Genomic DNA, 22,190 nt, shown 5'->3' with positions numbered 1-22,190 from the left:
GATAAAGAAGAATGATGGAGGGGATGGATTCAACTATGATACTTTGTAATACTTTTGTAAATGTCTTAATGTACCCACAGTACAACAATAATAAAAAATTAACTTAAAAATAATAATTAAAATATAATTTTAATTATTTTTTTTCTTTTGGCAATACTGGAGTTTGAATTCAGGGCCTTGTACTTGAAAGGCAGATACTCTTCCATTTGAGTCATGCCCAGCTCTCTTTTTTCTTTCATTATTTTTCAGATATGGTCTCACATTTTTTTCCCAGAGCCAGCCTGCCTTGTATTATGATCCTCCTACCTATTCCTCCTGTGTAGCTAGGATTACAGACATGACCACCATATCATGCCCAGCTTGTTGATGGAGATGAGATCACGATTCTCGCTACCTACCCCTCCCTCAAACCTTGATCCTCCCAATTTCCACCTCCCAGGTAGCTGGAATTACAAGTGGGAACTACCATACCAGGCCTTATTTTTTTCTTTATTCTCTTTGCTACTTGGTAACAAGGGAGAAAAATTTTTTTTAATTTGTCCATTCAAGAACACTTCCCTTTTCACCAGGTCTGATGGTGCACACTTGTAATCCCAAGACTTGGGAGGAGAAGCGGGAGGACTATGAATTCAAGGGCAGCCTAATCTACATAGGAAGTCCCTGTCTAAGAAAGGCGAAAGGAGGGGAGGGAAGGGGAGGACGCTTGGAGGCTCCATCTCAGTCTTGGTTCCCCTTTGCCAGCTGGGTAGCACCTGAGTTGCTCTGGTTCCCAAAGAGAAACTTCAGATCTAAGCCTTGAGAAGTAGTGAGCAAGCAACCCTGCCCTGGCATTCTGGAACTTCACTGCTTATCAGTCCTTCCCCATCAGCTCTTCCCTGATGAATAGATATGGGAGTATGTTCAGACAATGCCACTTAATATGACTTACTGTCCACTGAATCATCTTTCATCCAGGATCCTCTTCCAAAACACCAAGAGAGTTTTCTTTAGATTATATGCACTCTCCAATTTCCTGGGGCAAAAATAATTTGTTTTATCATGTACCCTTAGTGGCCAAGGACTGTAGGGGAAACGCCAAATATACAATGCATGAAAACTGTTTCAAGCTGGGTGCAGTGGTGCACGTGGGTAATCCCAGTGGGGCTTGGCCAGCCACTCAGGAGGCTGAGGCAAGAAGGGTGTGTTCCAGATGAGCCAGGGCTAAATAATGAGACCTAGTTCAAAAAAATTAATAAATAAATGTCTGTTTTCTTTGTCTCCTCCATTAGACTGAGTTCTAGGGTAGAAGCTATTTTATCTCTTTGAGGGTGTTCTCTACTGCAAATGTTGAACACATAGAAAAACAGCTCACAAGAGAGCTTACCAAGGCAGTAAGGAAGTACCAGTTTCAAGACCAACGCAAGACATTTAATGCAAAATATGATCAGATGACACATACAAACTGATTTTTGGCAAAGATACAAAGCGAATTCGTGGAGAACAGAGAGTCTTTACCATAAATTGTGTTAGAACAATTGGGTAATCATATTGGGGCATACCATGATCACAGAATAATGTCTTCCCCAAAATGTCCATACCTTAATTTCTCAAGTCCATAATATGTTAAGAAAATAAACAGACAAGCCACAAACTAGGAAAAATGTTTGCAAATTGTGTATCTGATAAAAGACTTTTCTTCAGAATATATAGAGAATTCTCAAATTCAGTAACAAGAGAACAAACTGCTATGGTTTTAATATGAGCAGTGTCCTCCAAAAGTCCATATGTAAAGGTTTTGTCCCCTTGGTGGCAGTATTGAGAGGTGCTGTGGACCTTTAAGCGGTGGAGCCTTATAGGAGGTTCTTAGGTCACTGGAGGTGTGCCCTTAAAGTGAATTGCAGGACCCCACCCATCCTCTGCTTCCTGACTCAAGATGTGAGCACTCACTTGAACATGCTCTCTGCCGGGATGTGCCACCCTTCCCAGAGGCCCAAACCCATGGGGCAACCCAATCTTGGACTTGAACTTCCAGAACTATGAGCCAAAATAAATCTCTCTTTACTTCATAAGTATCTTGTGTCATGTATTTTCATATAGTGATAGGATGCTGACTATCCAAAAACCAAATAGTGGATTAGTCAGTTCACCAAGGAAGATGAATATGGATAGCAAATAAGTACATGCAAAGATGCTCAAAATCATTAGGCATGAAAAAATAAAAATTATAACCACAAGGAAATATCACTATACATGAGTTAGCAAAGATGGGAAGCAACTGGGCTTCTCATACACTGCTGGTAAAAAGGTAAAATGGTTCAGGACAGCAGTTTCTTAAAAAGTTAAACATATACTTACTATAACCCAGTCATTCTACTCTTGGGTATTTACTCAAGAGAAGTAAAAACATACATTCATACAAAGGCTTGTAGATGAAGGTCTGTATAGCAGCTCTATTTGCAATACTCCAAAACTGGAAATACCCGATAAGTGAATGAATAAACTGGGATATCCACACAATGGACTTACTACCTAGCATCAAAAAGGAATTAATTATTGATAACACAACAGATGAACCTCAAAATAGACTATGTGAAATAAGCCAGACAAAAAAGTGTCATCATATACTATGATTTGATTCATGCAAAATTAATGTAATTTTATCTAAAATTAATTCTATTTATGTAAAATGAAAACTAATGCATAATGACAGGAAGATCAGTGCCTGTGCAGAAAACGAGAAGAATGAGGACTTTTTGAGGTGATGAATGTTTTTTATCTTGGTGTGATGGTTTATAGGTATAAACATGTTAGAACTTATTGTTTGCTTTAAATGAGTGGCTTATTGTAAGCCATTTGTGAAAGAAAGCCCCCCATTTATGGAGGTATAGAGGTAACAAAATATCAAGTGTTAGATGGAGTGAGAAAGCAGAGGTCCAGCTCAGGAGATGTTCCTGCCAGTGAAATACAAACCATGATCCCAGGAAAAAACAACCAATCAACAGGTCTACAAAAAAGAAGACAGCCAACCAAAGTGGCCTAACCGAGGTAGAAAACCTATTCTCAACCCTATCTCCCTGGCTAAGCTCCTTTGCATAGCTACTTCCCTCTCAATGGCGTCCTAATAAATCTTTGCTTTTTTCCTACTCTGTCTTGATAAATTCTTTTACCAATCCGCGGCTCCCCAAAATCCACACACCCTTTGTATTTTGATAAAGCTGTTTTAAAAATACAATAAGAGACCAACGTAGATATATAAAAGCAGAATCAGACAGAGGTGCTAACGAGTCATATTAGCCAAGAAACACCAGACAGAGGTAGGGTGGTTTCTCCGGCTGCCTTGCAGAGATGCTGAGTAAAAGTGAGGGCCATGAAGAGTAGAACTGCTTGTCCAGGAGGGGCGCAGGCAATAATGAGGTGTTGGGTACAAATCTTTGGGGTGAAGAAAGCCAGCGCCTCGGGGAAGAGTTGGAGGGGGGTAATGCTTGAGAATGTGGGCCAGGCAGATTATCCTGTCTTCCTCGGGCTCTGTTTCAAGAGCTTCTCAAGGGACCAAGTGCATCCCTAGTAGCTTGCTTTCTGTTTCTGAAAATAGGGGAACACTGTTTCGAGTCTGAGACTTGGGGGTGGAGTGTTGCGTTGTCGGGGTTTGTGATTGAGGTGGGTAGTGCACACACGTAAGCAGCGACGTCCAATCCAGAATGAAAGTACTCTTAAAATCAGAACTACCTCATCACGACACATGCGAGAAATCCCACTTCTCAAACCGCTCAAACCCCAGAACCCTCGGACAGTCTCAGCTTTCCACAGGTGTCCCTGCCCCGCCTCCACCGCCCTCTTCCTTCCGGAAAGACTCCGCCTTCTGCGCAGAAGGTGGGGCTTTCCCCCAGCGCCTCACCTCAGCGCGCAGACGCAGAAAAGTCGCTTTACGGCCGAAGGAGAAGGCGAGGCATAGACTTAAGGCCCGAGGCTGAACTGAGGGGCGGGGAAAGAGGCTTTTTGCGGCAGAACGTAAGTGACGGCAAAGGCGGTGCGACAGCAGCTGGAGGGCAGGAGGAGGCGGGTTGGTGTTTCCCGGGTCGAACCGGGCTGTGGCGGGGGGGGGCGGGGGGGGGGGGGGGGCGCGGGACTTGGGCTGGGGCGGTAGTTGAAGGCCCGCTGCAACAGCATGGGTGAAGGGGAGCGCGAAGGGGGAGGCCTTGGGCTTCTTTGGGCGGTGGGTAGGCCCAGGGGCCTGGCGGACTGTTGTCCCGGATCCAGGCCCAAGATCTGACCGGTGGTGCCCTCCTTCCCGAACTCGCAGTGCGGCGGGTCCTGTCCTCGCCATGAGGCCGCAGCAGGCGCCAGTGTCCGGGAAAGTATTCATTCAACGAGACTACAGCAGTGGCACACGCTGCCAGTTCCAGACCAAGTTCCCCGCGGAGCTGGAGAACAGGGTACGCCGCCTGTCGCCCCGCACCTGCCCCGGGGCGAGGGAGGGGGACTTCACAGGGGTTGGGAGGGGGTACGGGCCGATTTTCGGCCCGCTGAACGTCTTAGGATTCTGGGGAGGGGCAGACCGAAGTGGGTTGTGGACAGAGGTGTACGAAGAAGGTTCTATCAGCGCTTGGAGGAGAAAGAACAGGCCAAACTCCGGGGTGTGATCTATAGAACTTGATGGAGTGCAGTGCCCGCATTCTGTATCCTGCGGCCTTCTTACCCTGCTGCCCCCATCCCGGGTGATTGGCAGCAGTGACGAGCTAATTCCTGAGGCTCCAGGCCATCTCAGTCAGCATGTTGTAAGCTATAACCTCCCACCTCCACCAAGAGAAAGCATCATCATATACACATGACTGGCATTTGTGGTCACTATGCTGGGCGCACTGTTCAGCTGAAAGGGCTTATTAGTTCTGTGCCAGGCAGTGCAGACAGGCCTTCTTGGAACCTCAAAAACGTAGAGCATTACATGTATAGGAAAATGTCTCTGACAAGGCCTTAAATTCGGCACTCCCAGTTGTGATCACTGGGAGCTATGTGTTCTGCTTGCAAATCTAAACTGTCATCAAGATGTAGGTGCTTTGGTCAACCTTGCCTACAGAAATGGAAGAAGGCGATTTGTTCTTCAATTTAACTCCTCCCCTTCCTCCCCCCCACCCCCCCGTTTTTTTCCTGTTGTAAAAGTTCGATGGAGTGTGTGTGTGTGTGTTGTGCTCACATGTGTAAACCTAACCAAAGAACAATTCTTTTGGTCTTAAGCTATGTTACTTAGATTCTGGTTCCTGTTCAGAGGTCAATTTCTGATTAGTTGACAGCAAGTTTTGTGGCTCTTTAGTCTTTGATAGGGAGGGTGACGGACTGCGAGTCAATTAGGCGTGACGTGGGTGTGGGGCTAAGAAATGCTGGTCATAGAGTAAGTGGGTGGAGATGAGTGTCTACTAGAGAAATGTGTAGCCGCCATTTAAAGTCAGTTTGTAGGCTGGGGTGTAGCTCAGTGCTACAGCTTGTGCTTTGCATGTGTGGAGGCCCTGCGTTCACTCCCTGGCATCAAAAGTAAAGTCAGCTTATATCAAAGTGGGTTGCTCTACCTGATTGCCAATGTTAGAAAATGAACAGTGGTCATTTATAATTTCCTTCAGCTTGATTTATAACCAGAGGCAGGTTAATAACACAAATATGTTCAACCACAAACATGCCTTAGAAAGACATTGTGCAAGCCAGGCATAGTGGATGCATTCCTGAAATCCCAGCACTCAGGAGGCTGAGGCTGGAGGATCTCAAGATCAAAGCCAGCCTGGGCTACATAGCAAGATCCTGTCTCAAAACAAAAAGTGTAAATTTACTTCTTTGTAAAATGTCATTTAAAGGTTGCATTTTGTTGTCAGTAATGTTTTAGTTAAATCAGTTTGACAGTAGGTGGACATTGCCACTGTGTTTCGAACAAGTAGAGATTGAACAAGTTGCTAAACTAGTTCAATCTAGACAAGTTGCTAGAGCTACAGAATGTTGCTTTAAAGTAATTTGCCATCATAGGCTGGCACCTATGAGCCTAGCTATTCGCGAGGCAGAGATCAGGAGAATTGTGTTTCAAAGCCAGCCCTGGCAAATAGTTCGTGAGACCCTATCTCAAAATAATCCCGTCACAAAAAAGGGCTGGTAGAGTGGCTCAAGGTGTAGGCCCTGAGTTCAAGCCCTGGTATCACAAAAATAATAATAATAATTTGACATCACAAGTTTAAAAGTCAAACTTCCACCTCACAGTTGAACCAAATGTGCATATGCAGAATCAGATACTAGCCATCCACTCACTGTGTGTGTGGTAGAGCCTTTCTTTTACAGTCTAAATACAGAAGCACCACATAGTCAAAATTCTCCACTGATTGTTACAGGAAATTGATGTTGCTAAATTTTGGAGTCCTTTTGTGCTTTAACTTTATATAGCCCAAAAATGCTTGTGGTACTGAGTACTGTGTGGGATTATATGTTGCTATTCAGTTGTGACTTTGAACTCTTTTTCTTTTTTAAAAAGAAATGTTTTGGTCAAAACACTAGCTTAGACTTTAAACCAGTTGGAAAAGCTTTGATTTTTTTTCTTTCTTGTGTTGAGATTAAACTTCAATTGTAAGTTTTCCTTGCTTTGTGTGATCAGAAATTGAAAGGTTCTTTTGTTTCTGTGCCACTTACCTTAGAAATGTTACTGATTGTGCTGCCACTGGGGCTGGTTTTCCTTTTGTGAGAACATCACAGTTGCAACTTAATAGAAGAAGAAACTATATACAAATATTTTCTATTACTTTAAAGCATTAAAAAATGCCTACATTTGCACCCTTTAATTTAGAGTGTGGACAGCTTCTGTTAACAAGTGTACTTTCTCCACTACCTGTTAGGATATGATGCTTAGTGCTTTGTTACCCAAACAGTTCTTTAAAGGAAGCTTTATTCTCACTTCAGCCAAAATGCAGATAGATGTCTTAGTCACCCTTAGTGTAGAAAGAAGAAAAAAGAGTGAACTGTAATTGAGAACTATAATTGTTCTCCTGCATGCTTTTAAATTTTTACCTCTATATCTGCCACCTTGGTTTTGTGATCACTTTAAGCTTCAGTACCATGTAGTTCATTCAAAACAAGAATCTTGAGAAAATGAGCCTGACTCCTTATTTCCATTCTGACTTTCAGTATTTATTGGTCCACATATCTCCAGAGTTTGTTACAGTTCCTGTATCAATGTCCAGGGGCCTTTGGGAGAACAATAAATAGCTATCTTCATAGGGACCAGATGTGGTAGATAAAAATGCCTAAATTTGTTCTTTTGAGCTCTTCCAACTCAAGTACAGATGTGTGTCACTAATATCAGAGACACTTTGTGGCAAGTGCGTCATTAGGTGGTAGCGCTGCGTGCCTGTACAAACGTGAAGCATAAAAGGCTGCTGCTGATGTGCTGAGGACGAAGCACACTACAAAATAACAATAAAAGATATAGCGTAGAATATACATAAGTCAGTAATACAGTCTTGTGTTATCATTTTAAATTAAGTGCTAGGTACCATACAAAGTGGTATGTGCTGTACTTCTTGTAAGACTGACAGCACAGGAGGTTTGTTTACCCCAGCATTTATTTATTTAGGTGGTACTGGAGTTTGAACTCAGGGCCCTATAATTGCTGCACAGGTGCTGTATCCCTTGAGCCACTCTGCCAGGCCAGCTCCATTATAATCTTATGGGGCCATTGATACGCAATCCATTAACCAAAACATTATGGAGTGTGTGACTTAATATTTGCTTTTACTGCTCCCTTCTAGGCTTTTTTTTTTAAATCCCCTTTTTCATAATGACCTTTTAGAAACTTTTTTTTTTTTGGTATGGTGTTGAAGATTAAACTCAGGGCCTCACACATGTTAAGCATGGATTCTACCAGTGAGCTACATGACCTACACCCCCAGCTGCTCAAAAACTTCTTGACATTTACTGTTTTTTTCCCTTCTTTCCATTTAACTGGCCTGGATTTGCCTCCATCCTGTAAAGCATTGCAATCTCACAACAACTTAAGAATTAGTGTTGCTGATCTGAACAGTAATTCCAATCTGAAAGAAAAAAGTGATGCTGGGTTGGATCCCATGGTTTTGAATTATATTGTATATAAAGAAGCTTAAATTGGGTGTGGTGGCACTTGGAGGCAGAGCAAAAAGATGAGTTTAGGACCAACGTTGGCAAAGTTAGCAGGACCCTATCTCAAAAACAAAAAGAGCTGTGGAAATAGCTCAAGTGTAGAGCACTTGCAAGGTCCTGTGTTCAATCCTTAGTATTGGAATGGGGATAGAGGGAGAAGAAACATAAATAATTGAAGAGAATTTACCAAGTCATAACATTGTAGGCAAATAAAACGTGATTAAAATTATTTAGACTTGATTCACTGATGAATAAACTAAAGACATTAATTTAGGCATAATTAGTTGAATATAACACTTTAACGTTTATTCGCTGAGCTGTTCTTCTCAGTCTGTTTTGAGGGAAGGGATACTGTGACTTAGGTTCCTAGCTAACCAGCCTTGATGCTACATCTTAAAGTGATAGAGCAATGAAGAATGCTGCCCAAGCTTTTAGAACCATCTCTTCCCACCCAGCCCTTGTCAGAAACTTGAAATATTCTAAAATAATTTAACATAGCTCTTTTTGAAAAACAGGTAACACCAAAAGCATGTTCAAGGTTACATTAAATTTTCTCATGCCATTTGTTCATTAAGACCTACAGTTTTCCACACTAAGGATAAAACAATGATTACAGCTGCTTCTAACCTGAGAAGTCTTAATAGATTAAGGAAAATCATAAATTGTTTATGCTTTCTTGGAAGCCAGACACAGTGGCTCATGCCTGTAATCCCAACTGCTTATGAGGGGAGATCAGGAGGGTTGAGGCTAGCCTAGGCAAAAAGTTAGTAAGACCCCATCTTAACAGAAAAAAAGTTGGAGGAGGCAGGAAGTCCAAGATCTGAAAAATAAACTAAAGTAAAAAGGGCTGGAAATATGTCCCAAGTGATAGAGAACTTGCTAGATCTGAGTTCAAGCCCCAGTACTACCAAAAATAAATAAATAAAAGTTCTTGGAAATATTTTATCTTTTACTGTATATTGAAGTTCTTTTTTCTCCCCTCCTGAGTCTATTTTTATTTAAAGACTTCATAAAAGAGATAATTCATCAGTAAATAGCTATTAGTTTTAGGAATAAGGGAGGTGCTATGTAGGAGAAGCTCTAGAGTGATTTGGTAAATTGTATTTGTTAACCAAGTGTCTATAATCCTAGCTACTCAGGATGTAGAGCTTGGGAGGATCACAGTTTGAGGCTGGCCTGGCAAAGTGGAGTTCAGGAGATCCCATGTCAGTCAGTCAAAAAGGTGAGCATGGTACCATGCAGCTGTCATCCCAGCTAGCAGGAAGCATAAATAGGATCATGGGTCAGGCATAAATTGAGTCCTATTAGAAAAACAACTACAGCAAAAAGGACTGGGGGAAAAAAAGGTGAGGATGGCTTCAGTAGTAGAGTGCCTGCCTAACAGATGCAGGGCTCTGAATTCAAACTTCAGTACCACCCAAAAAAAGAAAGAAATTCAGAATAAACAAGTAACATTTTGAGCCTTGAAGATATTCAGTGCCCATAACATAGATAAAATTAAACTAACACCCAACAGCCTCAATAACTTAGGTCCAGATTTAATCACTAAAAAAGTATTTGCTGACTTTTACATTAGGAGTGTTGTCAGAACAACATGGTAAATTACTGATAGCAAGCATTGATGAGTTACTAATCTTTTTTTCCAAAACTTACCTTTAAATTCTTTTCCTAGGGCTGGGGATGTAACTCAGTAGTAGAGCTCTTGGCCCTGAGTTTGATCCCCAGCACTGCAAAAAAAAAAAAATCGTAACTAAATTCCTTTTCTCCTTGAAGATTGACAGGCAGCAATTTGAAGAAACCGTTCGAACTCTGAATAACCTTTATGCAGAAGCAGAGAAGCTTGGGGGTCAGTCATACCTTGAAGGCTGTCTGGCTTGTTTAACAGCATATACCATCTTCTTATGCATGGAAACTCATTATGAGAAGGTACGTCTACATTTGTGTTCACAAAATCTCTTAAATCATAAGGATGGTGAGTTGGTTACATGTTTATGTTTACATGATTGCCAGAAATCTTATAAAAGTATTTATAAATACTCTGATTTTGTTTTTTCCTGTGTCCAAATCATATAAAGGAATGAGTCCAAGCATTTCAGAAACAGGTCACAGTTGGCATGTTTACTTGGAGATAACATGTTAGTTGTTCAGACTGGCCTACACTTAAGGTGAATGTAGAAAATGTGTTTTCTTATTCTATCTAGCTTTCTGAGAATCCTTGTACATTGTTTGCCCAGATTTCCAACTTTAGTCTTTTCCTCCCACCTGAGTTCTTGTTTCCTCTTTCCAGCTGCCTTCTAGATCCAGAGTAGCTGATTTCTCAACTTGAGATGGCCATAGTTCAAACCTCCCACCTCTCCATTTTATTTAATAGTACCTCTGTCTTTTTAGTACTTTCTTTAGGTGTGAGGAAAGAAGAGGGAAGAAATAGTAATTATTAAAGACTGAAATATCTTTCATTTTCCCATTCACTAACTTTTCATGATTTCCTCTGCACTCTCCCAGTTTGCACCCCTATTACTTCTCTCCTAGGCTATTAATATAGTCTCCTGACTTTGTCTTGTCTTTCACATTTTCTACCTGTCTGCTGCTGACTTCATAAATCACATCCTTACTTCCCCTGCCACTCCTGCCAAGACCTTCCCAGTTACTGTTATTGGGTCAGGTTCACAATCCTCAGGCTAATCTCTCAACTTGCCTTCCCAGCTCTGTCTACCATCCCTTCCTTCACTTACTTTGACAGCCAAACTTGAGTACTTACCAGTCACCAAAGATCCTGTCTGTGATTTTCCCCCACTGAGACTGGCATTCCTCCCATATTCAAATACCACCAGTCTCTTGTTTCCCACTTCCATCTAACTTCTCTTCTAATCAGAACTCTTTCTCCTCTGAGTCCCTGAAACATTTGACTAATATCCCTTTTCTGGCACTTAGCACTCTTTACCTTGGAATATAGCAGTTTAGGTTCTTGTTTTCTTTGCCCTTCAACTATGCACAAACTCTTAACCACTTTTGTATCCCTCTTAATGCCTAACACTATGCTTTGGGTATATTGGGTACTCTTTAGATATGTGAAATAAATGACTTTAAGTTCATCACAGTAAAGTCTGAACACATCTCTAAATTCTGACAATGTTTAGAGAATGAAAGACTAAGAATACCATCTGTATTATGCCCCACCTCACAGAAGTGTCCCAATGATTGTCTCATACTCCATGTGGTAGGGAGCACCTAAAATATTGTGAGCTGATGACTAAAAGTGATGCTGTATTCTTAACTAGCATCCTGATACGCACTCTGAGTCTTACTTACAATTCTATCTTATGTAAAAGTATTTTTGTACAATTAATAAACACTAATAAAAAACTCATATTAAAAACAGTAACTAAGGTAGTAGTTTATGTTCTTTGAGAAGCAGCTTTTTATTACTGTTTAACTTTCAAATCAGAAGTTACCAAGGATCAGTGTCAGCTTTTAGTCTGTGTTCAGTCTTAGTAGCTTTTTAATATATTTGGCGAATAAAGGGTCAGGGAACTCATTAAATTTCATATTTATTGAAGGCCTACTATGTGCCAAGCAGTGCATCAAACACAGTGCCAGAAATGTAACCAAACAAGGCAAACATGATTGCTGACCCATTTGTGGAGTTTATAATTTAATGGTAACAAACTGACAATAGCAAGGAAGGAAGTAAAACCAACAAAATTTTAAGTTGTGATAAGGAAACAAAGTGGCCTGTGATAGAAAATAAAGGGAGGAGCCTAATTTAGATTGTGTGACCAAAAAAGTTCTCTGATGCGATGACATTTAGATGATGCTCCATGAAGGACGAAGAGCCCTGTGCCACTCAAACAAAAGGCCAGGGAGCTTGAACTGAACAATGATGGTGTTGCCTGGGAGGAAGGGCAGGAATGACTAGAGATGAATTTGGAGAGGTGCCGTACATTAATTCATAGTCCTGGGAAAGACGTAGATTTTATTTCTTGTACAAAAGGAAGCTACTCCAAGGTTTTAAGCAGAAAAGTGGTATTTTCATTTTAAAAGAGATCTGTTTGCTCTCTAGGAGAAAGTGTAGGAGTGGAAATGGGGAAACAAGTTAGGGAGCCCACAGAAGTTCAGGCAAAGGTGATCACTGCTTGGGCTAGGAATATGGCACTGTGGAGTGACAGAGGAGAGTGACTTCAAGGGATATGCTGGTGGTAGAAACAAGACTTGGAGGAGCTGAATATAGGGGAGAAGAGTAAGTTGAAGGCATGTGAATAAACATGGTGATCAGCAGTGTTCATTTAAAGATGCATCCATGATGCTAGTTAAAGTAGAAACACCTCCTCCAGAAGGTGTTGCTTGTGGTTAGTGGCATGCTGGAGGCCTGAGCGATCGTTTCACTGTGTCTTTTAATTCGTTGATAAAAGTTTAGTTAGCTTTTATTTATCTGTATGTATTTTCTGAAATAGGTACAAATATCTCCTAGAAAGTCAGGTGTAAAAAGAAATTAATAATTGGGTACCGACCAAGTCATAGTACTTAGAGCAGTAGTTAGAGAATCTTTTTATTTATTTATTTTTGGCCATACAGGGGTTTGAACTCAGGTGTTCTAGCACTATGAGCCACTTCGCCAGCCCTAGTTAAAGGATCTTGGACACATTCATCTCTTGGAGTTCTCTCACTATAAAAGGGATCTTAGAATTTACATATTCCTTCCCAATATGGTAAATGCTGAATAAACATTGTTTTTTTGAGATAGACTTTTTAGTGAAGTTAATATGTGTGTAAGTTTTAATCAGATATTTGTGAGCTCATGCAAGATTTTTTGTTTCTGTGATAACTGGGGTTGGAACTCAGTGCCTCTTGTTTGCCAAGCAAGTGTTCCACTACACCCCCAGACCTTTTTTCTTTATTTTTCAAGATAGGGTCTTACATTTTTGCCTGGGTCTGGCTTTGGACTAAGGTCTCCCTACCTAAGTCTCCTGTATATGTTTGGTTTCATTTCATTTTGTTTTTGAAGTCTTGACCCGTAGCCCAGGCTGGCCTGGAACTTCCCATCCTTCTGCCTCACTCTCCCCAGTGCTGGAATTATAGGCATGCACCTCAAGGCCTGGCATCTGATATGATGTGTTTATTTCATGTATAAGTGATCTTTTTTTAGCCATCTTTAGTTGATTTGGATACTAAAACACTTAGCAACTTTCAATTAAAACATGGCTACATTTTTTAAACAGATGTTTATTTTTAGAAACTAGACATGAATAACTAGATCATTTAAAGGTAATAACTGAAATAATTAAGGTACAGTATATCTGTATTTTTGATAAAATAAAAAGTAGTAAGTAAGCACAGCAGTCCTCTTCCTTCTCCCATTTGTCCCTAGAAATTTCTGTACTGTTATTTCTTTATGAAAGACATGGTTGAGTCATTTAGCCTCTATTGTTTCAAACGCTAAAATTCCTAGTCTACAAACAGTAAACCAAATGTGCTTACACTTTGTCATTGGATTAAATTTTTTGAAATTGTAAATAATGCCTTTTAAAACTTGCTAGAACACTCATGCATTTTCCCCTAGAGCATGCTATTTATTGATTTGAAATGAAGATAAAGACTTCATTGTTGTTTCTCTGTTGTCACTATCCATTATAATTAGGGAACAAATGAGCTAGTAGAAGGCTCTCCTCAGTAACTGTCTGCCTTGTTTATCAAGTAGAAAGTACCCCTTCTGCCTGTGTGCTGTAATCTGTAAATCAGCAGTTAAGGACACTTGGGTATTTTTTGAAAATGCTAAAGTCCTGTTGTTACTGAACTCCCAGACTGTTTTTCTTGAAGGTCTACACTGGGCTGTCTCCAGTTTAATGTTCTCAGAACAGTAGTCTTTTCAATGTTTCATTTTGTAAATATTACACAAATTGAAGTTGTGTTGAGGATTTGGTACTTTTTTAAATATTATGGTTTGTTTTGACATTGATTTACCCCAAATAATAAAGTGTGAGTAAAATGTCAACACAAGGTTTCCTGGGGTGAGATTGGTGCTTGGTGCTGTCTGGTATGGCAGATGAGCTGACCCATATTAATGGCTTACTATTACTAAAGAGACAGGGTTTGAAAGCTTCTTATTTAGGACAGTACTGCCTTCACCAAAGTAGCATAAAAGGATTTGAAACTTAGATAAAAAGAAAACTAATTGTTTTCTTTCTGAACTTACACCCAAGTACACATGAATGTTACTAAAGTTTAAATAAAAACTTGGCCCAGCAAAATTATGCTTGAATAAAATAAAGGAATGCTGTTTTCTTGCTAGTAACCTATACCAAAGAGAAAAGAGGAAAGCTGTTCTGAAGGAAGCCTTTCTTCAAAACCAGCTATGCACGCATTTTTTTGACTATCCCCTCCAGGGTTAATGGACTAGGGAGAAAAAAAGACTGTCTGCAGTTTCCAGTTCTGGCAATTGAGCGGAGAAGGAAATTGGAGAGAAGATTGAGAGTCCTGAGTTGGACACCTTTATGGGCTACTCCTTCTGTTCATTACTTTAGGATGATTGGCAAACTCTGATAAAAGTTAGTGCCGCAGAGGTTTTTTTGCTCATAATGACCAAGCACATCTCAAATTCTTTGAGAGCTGAAAATGGGATAGTGATATATGCATTGCTTCGGGTAATTAAGTGAAAAAAATCTTTTTTAGAAATAACTTTTTAACTGATAAAAGGAACCATACAGAGTGCTCTTTTAATAAAAGAATTAAGCTTGAGATTGTATTATTCACAAAGATGTAATCTGAATATTAGATATGTTTTTATTTATTTATTTTGATGGTACTGGGGTTTGAATTCAGGGCTTTGAGCTTGGTAGGTAGGCACTCTACCACTTGGCCTACACCTCCAACCCCAAGAAAAATCTTTTTATTTAACTGCATAGAATTTTAAATTCTAAATCAGTTTCTAGCATAGCATCTAAATTGTAACATCCCTACTTTGGCCTGGTCCTTTATATACCGGTACTTAAGACATTGCTTAATTTCCAACTTTATTTTCATGCAGTTCTTTTTCCCCTTTGTGTTGTGATCACATTTGTGACTTTATCATTTCCTGATAGGGTGCATTTTAGGAAATATATGGTGATTTTTAAAGAGATGGATCAAAGTTTCTTTGAACATTAGAGCCAGAAAAGGGTTATGATGATTTGAGCCTGAAATAAAACATGTAAGTCTTTCATTTTGGATAAAACTACTAAGATTTATTTCCTTCTAGCTTATCTATCTCAGAATTGCCCTTATTAAAGCTGGAGATTTGGCTATTTCCAGAAGTTCTTTTTTATCCTATCTGGTTTTTTTCTCCATTTTCTTTGACTTTTTTTTTTCTTTTTTGTGGTACTGGGGCTTGAACTCAGGGCCTTCAACCTTGAGCTACTCCATCAGCCCTAGTTTTTTGTGAAGTGTTTTTCGAGATAGGGTTATGCCAGTTTTTGCCCAGCATGGCTTCGAACCACGATCCTCCTGATCTCTGCCTCCTGAATAGCTAGGATTATAAGCGTGAGCCACCAGCGCCCAGCTGAAGGTACTTTTAAATTGAAGACTATCACACTGTTCCATGCAATCTATGAGGCAGATAACCAGAGCAGCCTTAAAAATATCCATATAACTTTCCTTGAGAACTTATTCCACTGCCCAAATATTTTGAGTTGTAGCTGATACTTCAAGGAAAATCTGATGAGATTTGTAATAAGCTGTGGTGTTTCTTTCTGTCAGGTTCTAAAGAAAGTCTCCAAATATATTCAAGAACAGAATGAGAAGATATACGCTCCACAAGGCCTCCTCCTGACAGACCCCATTGAGAGGGGACTTCGAGTTGTATCTTTTAGTCCAGATCAAATCTGATGGTACTCTTTGGCATTGGCTAGAGAGGATTTAACTTCTATTTCTTACCTTTGCCTTAGAAAGTTTCTGTGTGACTTATATACCTAAGTATCCTGTTGCCAGCATTTTTTCTAAAAGCATGGCTTTCCGCCTTTTGCATTGCGCAGGTCTCTGGATTGTTTAGTATTCTGGTTCCCATCTTGGTGGTTCTGAGGGCATCTTGTAGTAATAATTGGGGTTGTATGAGTAATGCATTTCAGCTGCAGACACTCTGAACCTGAAGCTCCTTTGAAATGTATAAACCTGTAATGTGTGGTGAGACTTGTCATCCAAATGAATTGCAGTTCCACGGGTTCATCTGACTAGTTCAAATCAGTTACAGCTGCCAGATGTATAATTTCATTACCTTTGACATGCTGTACATATTTTTAGAGGCAGTAAACTTTGAAAATCACTAAGTGAATTTGGTAAATAAAATTGAAAAAAGCTAATTTGGCTTGATAACTGAAGTAGTAATGAGTAAATAAATCTTTTTTTTTTAAACCTGGGTCACATAATCTTAGCCCTTGCAGCTGATAATAATTTCAGCAGTTTTATTATACTTTGCAGCAATGATTCTTAAACTCTTAGGGGTCATGAACCCTCTCCCAAGAAAAAGTTTTCATATAATTTCTGGGCATTTTGAACACCTGAATTCATTACTGCCTTGAATTCTCAGTTAAGAAATATATACAAATAAAGCATTCTTTCCAGATTGCTGTTTTTAAAATCATTAGTGTTTGGGAAGGAACTATGTGGAATAGTTTATTGAAATTTTCAGCAGTGTGGGAAAGCATATTTAACTTAAATAGGAAATTATTTTTAATACTTTAAAAATAAAGCAGATTGAAAGCAAAGTCTGTGCAGACCACATACCATCATCTTGCTGTGGGCCCCCTTGTTTTTGTTTTTGCTTAGTTGGATGTTTTTTGTTTTTTCCCCCCCTGTTTTTGTTTTAAGAAATGGTCTCACTACTAATTCAGGCTGGCCTTAAAATTTAAGTCATCCTGTCTGCACCTTGGAGTGGTGGAATTGCATGCATGCATCACCACGCCTGGCTGTAGTCCCATTTTCCCTTTTATATGTTATCTTCTACAGTGTGTTTTCTTAACAGCCATGCTGCTTAGATTGAAATTACCATTTATGAAGACAGAGGCCTGAGCAGTGGAAGATAAGCCATAAAACTAAAGGTAAATGTGAAATCTCATGGTTTATGTGCAGGTTTTGGAAGTATATATGACTTTTCCCTGTGTAGTAAATATTAAATTATGCAGTTAAATAGTGTTATATTCATTGTATTAGCTTAAGCTAATCACTGGTAGCTTGATGTTTAAAATGGGTGTGTAACCAAATTCTATCTGAAATAGCATTTAATCATGTTTTGCTTCCTCTGTATCATTATCACACTGGTTTTGTTGTTACTTTGATTTACAGGTAGTGGTTTATTTGGCTTGTTTTTTATATTTCAAAACTATCCTGGGCACTTAAATGTTGGGTTTTATGTAGAAGAATCAGTTAAGCAATTCCCTCCCCTGCCCATATGACAAATGACTTTAATAAGCAAAGAACATTCCAGGGGGAATTTGAGAGACTCTGGGTGTTTCATTTGTTACACTTAAGTGACTTCAGGGCCCTGAAACTTTACCTGATGGGTAGAACCTTAAGTTTCATTCTTTTGTATAGAATTAATTTTTTTTTTGTTGTTTTTAATTTGTTGTGCACAATACTAGGGATTGAACCGTTAGCCAAGTGCTCTACACTAAGCTAATATCCCCAGCTCTTTTTTCTTTAAGATAGGTCTTGCTGGCCTTGAACTTACAACCCTCTTGTTTCAACCTCCCAAGAAGCTGGGACTACATGTGTGTGCCACCACTCCCAGCTCTAGAATGTTAATGTTCTTATATGTCCAGATAATGCCCTTTAATAAATGAGAAACAAAGAATCTACAGGCAGAGCTTGTTAAGACCGTAAGTATATTTGCCCAGCCTTCTAAGAGACACAGTAAAACTTCCTGTTTCAGCCAGTTTCAATTATTTGCCTCCCTACAGAAGTGTTCTGCTGCTGTGTTTTTCTAATTGACTTGGCTGGCAGGTGTCTGTTACTAATTTAGCAGCACAAGCAATGTACCAAAGCAGACATATTCCTTTCTAGGGCAACAATAGTAATAATAGTTAACATTTTTAGGTGACCTACTATGTGCCAGTTATTGTATTTCTAAATCTCAAAGAACCATGCAATGAATTTTCCCCACTTTGCAGATGAGCAAACTGAGGTACACAGAGATTAAATTTCAAGGTCACGTGTTAACAAGTCTTGGAATGTGAACCTAAGTGATTAACCATAAAAGGCCTGTTTTTGACCCCATGCTTCCTCTTCAGTGTTTGCAGCAGCAAGAATATAGAGACTTAAGAGTCCATCAGTATGCTAGATGCCTATCCTGTTCTCTTCTTTTTCAATAGCTATTTTTAAAGTACATGTTGTCTACTTCCATTCCACTTACTGAATCCTACAAATCATCCAACATTTTCAAAACTGCTTCTCTTAGCTCTAGTCAGTGTATCACCTGAGTTCTTGAAAGCCAGAAATCTAAATAATGACATCCTCTGCCATATGTTTCATTTCTTTAAAAAGGCTTTGTTTTGGAACACGTAGGCTTACTTGTCCATACATTTTCTCATGTACAATCTCCAAACTGATATTTCTCAGACGAGCCACCAGGATCTCTCTGTGTGGTTTTTGTTACGTGCCATTGGAGTAAGTTTGTTTTATCAATTGCAGCTGCATTGACTTGGCACAACCCATTTGTCATGATTCATCTTGCAGCTATTATTGCTTAATAAGATGTTTTTCTGAGGTGGTATGGGGTTTTGAGCAATTACACACCAGAGGCTAATCTACTAATATTCAAACAACTGTGAAATTTTGAAATGAGAAAGATTTACATTAGAAACTTCTGGATAGTTTCATGAATGCAAATATTTTTGTTCAACACAATTTAGTTTTCAGAGCTGTGTTCCTTAGTTCCAGGATCTAGTGTGGGCTGTCTCTAAGACAGGGTAGACAACTGTAAGAATAACATTCATTTCTACCAAGGGGTCTTCAGGTTGAAGTATTATTTTATGGGAATTAACAATATAATAAAAAAATACAAAAACCATGCAGATGACCTTTATTTTTAAAAAAGAACTTTAGACAAATTTCCCCTTTTAATTTTTAATATCATGTATCTGTTGTTATATCTTTATTATTAGATAAAGTGGTGTTTTCATTCATAATGTTATCTTTATATAAAAATGAAATATGATTCTGTCATAATACATTAGTGAGAGAGTATATATAACTATTTTGTTGCCACTTACGTGCCAGCACTGCTCTAAATGATAATCACACTGCAACTCTGCTATGTAAATACTGTTCCCTGTCTTTCAAATGAGGAAACTGAGGCATAGAGAACTGAAGTTAATTATTCAAGGTTAAACAACTAGTAGGTAGTAATTAAGGCAGCCTGGCTCCATGGCTGGCACTAACCAGCCTCCTCTCGTGACGTGTTAGCCAGAGATCTATCTATACAGGATTTTATTTCTAAACTGTTTGGCTATGCACTGACTTAGACAAGTATAGATTCCAGTATTTTCTTAGATAGGACCCTGGATTAATGAACATTGTCCCCAGGTCATAAGCTTATACCATTTCATGTAACAGAGATGGTTTTAGAAGTTTATTTTTAACATCACTTTCTAAAACATTTAGTTTTCACCTCTAATTACAGATCCTGCCTCCAGCTGGGACCCTCATGTATCCACAGGCCGATCACAGAGTGTCCCTACCTCCTCTCAAGAGCATCATTCCTTTGTATCTGCTGCCAGAGCCACGGTGCCATTTACTCCAAGGACTAACTTTCTAAAATTCCACACCTGCAGTGACCCCTGGTCACTCCGCATCCACTTTGTGTCTCCAAATTATGTAGGATGCTGTAATCTTTTGATTAGTTTCTGAGAAAACAAAAGGAAGCGTTTCATTTTTCTTATTCAAAGTCATTTAATAAAATATGCAGTTGGTCAGCCCAAAGTTTATTTCTTACCTGCCACCAGGTAAGAAATTGCCATTGGTTCTCTTCATTCCTTGGGCCAGTTTCCCAGGTAGCTTTAGACTTCAACAGGTCATATCTTAGCCAATGTTCAGTCTTATTCCCCCATATTAATAAAAGGCTTTGCTCCAGGTGAAGCATGTATTATTTCTGTGGTTTTGCCAATGCATCTCCCAGATTTCAAAGAACTACCAGTTTTGCCATGATTCAGATCTTAAGATTTATTTCTGCTGTTAATGTTTCTCAAGCTGAAGTTCACTTAAGAAAATAACAGTATAATGTTATTTGTCGTCTTATAGCAGTTATTACTAATTTTTAAAACAGTATTTAATGTAATTTCCTGTTCCTTTCTTTGGAGACTTTTATGTTAGTATTGCATTACCTTGAATGTTGGAAAGATGTGGTATGTGTTGCTTGTTCATTACACAAATAAGTAAGCACAATAAAGTGGATGCTAAACCATCAAACATGTAAATGTCCCTGCTCTGTCCTGAATGTGTAATAAACAAGTGTAATAAATATTTTAATTATAGTTTTGTTATAAATATAACTTATGACAAAAAGTTTGATAGGAATAATACTGTATATTGCTAATTTTTAACCCTTCTGACAACCCTTATGAGTCACAGATTCCTCATATACAGTATTCAGTGCACACAAATCTTAGGATTGGCTCAAGTAAAGTAGCTAAATGACTTCCAAGTTAAACTCTCAAGTCTGAGTTAGTTTTTCTAGCTCTTCAGTATGTATGTCCTTAGTATTGGAGTTTCTTAGGCCCTTCATTCTTTTTGGAGTTGAGAGCACTGTATTTGAAAGAAAGTTAAGAAGTATGTTAGGAGAGAATGAAGCAGTTAGAAGTTTAACTTTCAGAGATATTGTAGGTGCTAATACTGGATTTAATCTTTCATATTTAATTTCTGAGTCTGGTAGTTGATAAATCCCACAGGTCTGTGTAATATTTTAATTGTATAAAATTCATTTGTTACTTTATAGCCTTAGTGTGTCTGTCTGCCTTTTAAACCCGTTGCAATAACTTTGCTGAAATATTAACACATTAGTAAAACTTTTCTTAAACAAACTGCCTCTGTGTGATATTTGGTGTGGCTTGATAAAGTAGTAAATATATGGCATTAAATTTGGCAGTTATAACTGCAGTCACCAGTACAGTGTGGATTAGTATTAAACATCTTATACCAGGTCCCACCTTTCAGTTGTTTACTGCATGCTTTTATTTTTATTTCATTTGTTTATTTTGGCAGTACTGGGATTTGAACTCAAGGCCTCCCACTTTCAAGGCCTCTTGAGCCATATCTTCAACCCTTGTTTACATGTTTGATCTGAGAGCAGATACGTTGGCATAGTGAAAAATCAACAAATGTTAAGTGTTTTTTTAAGTATAAAAAGAGATTGAAATGTTTCATTAGGAAAAGTATCAAAATTATTGTCACCATCTTGGATTATCTGATGATTCAGGTTTTTTTAATGAGGTAGATTTGTAGAGTATAAAAGTTTAGAAGATGGTCTATATTCTGACTTTTATTTTGTCAGCTTATTTTCCAATATGGAAATTTTCAGCATCTCTTTCCTATTCAGTGAAATGAATAGTAACTAATACATGTAGCAGTATGTTCTGTGATACTTAAAATGGACATGTGAGGAGGATAGCAGACATCTAATTCACACCTTATTTGTCCGCAGAGGTTAAGAGTGCCAGAACATAAGTTCTGGACTATCTAACTTCTAGGATACCCACAAGTACAGCAGTATGTTTGTTGCTACAAAATGAAGGGTTACAATGTCTACATTCTATTCAAAGTTCTTCCCGGGTGCCTCTAATAGTGCCAATGTGATAGTCTGTAAAAATCTCCCTAAAACCAAGAAGCCCTATGGGAACTTTTTTAATACTTAAGCCTATGTTTTGTAAAATAATTTTATAATTTTACAATCCAACAACTGCCAAATATTCTTAGGCATCATTGCCAAGTTAAAATAGATCTGTGCTGACAGGATTTTCCGTATTTGGGTTTTCTGGTTTCTTAATTCTGTTGTCCAGGCTGGACCTGATCTGGGCTCAAGCAGTCTCCTGCCTGAGCCTCCTGAGTGGCCTGCA

At 39.0% G+C, this 22,190-nt stretch overlaps 1 protein-coding gene across 3 annotated transcripts; it reads left to right on the top strand.

Annotated features, from left to right (window-relative positions):
* The first annotated feature begins 3,875 nt into the window (after window positions 1-3,875).
* On the top strand, window positions 3,876-21,158 carry Golga7 (golgin A7). 3 transcript variants are annotated; one of them, XM_020180023.2, is made up of 6 exons: window positions 3,876-3,987; window positions 4,280-4,412; window positions 9,892-10,044; window positions 15,847-15,948; window positions 17,121-17,183; window positions 19,763-21,158. In XM_020180023.2, the coding sequence occupies exons 2-5, from the start codon at window positions 4,302-4,304 to the stop codon at window positions 17,166-17,168; spliced, it is 414 nt and encodes a 137-aa protein (XP_020035612.1). In that variant the 5' UTR covers window positions 3,876-3,987; window positions 4,280-4,301; the 3' UTR covers window positions 17,169-17,183; window positions 19,763-21,158. The 3 variants fall into 3 exon arrangements, with proteins under 3 accessions (XP_020035612.1, XP_020035610.1, XP_020035613.1); XM_020180021.2 differs by having other exon boundaries at window positions 3,981-4,039; XM_020180024.2 differs by having other exon boundaries at window positions 3,981-4,039; window positions 17,116-17,183.
* Window positions 21,159-22,190: the final 1,032 nt, after the last annotated feature.

Source organism: Castor canadensis, chromosome 14 (assembly GCF_047511655.1).
Source record: "Castor canadensis chromosome 14, mCasCan1.hap1v2, whole genome shotgun sequence".
NCBI lineage: Eukaryota > Metazoa > Chordata > Mammalia > Rodentia > Castoridae > Castor > Castor canadensis.
Note: the sequence above shows the minus strand (reverse complement) of the source record. Positions and strands in the feature narration are given on the sequence as shown.

Bases quoted from the DNA above. Each gene is read 5' to 3' on its own strand.
- Golga7 (XM_020180023.2), top strand. From the start codon at position 4,302: ATGAGGCCGCAGCAGGCGCCAGTGTCCGGGAAAGTATTCATTCAACGA. The intron at 4,413-9,891 runs GTACGCCGCCTG...TTCTCCTTGAAG, and splicing joins CCGCGGAGCTGGAGAACAGG to ATTGACAGGCAGCAATTTGA. The intron at 10,045-15,846 runs GTACGTCTACAT...TCTTTCTGTCAG, and splicing joins TGGAAACTCATTATGAGAAG to GTTCTAAAGAAAGTCTCCAA.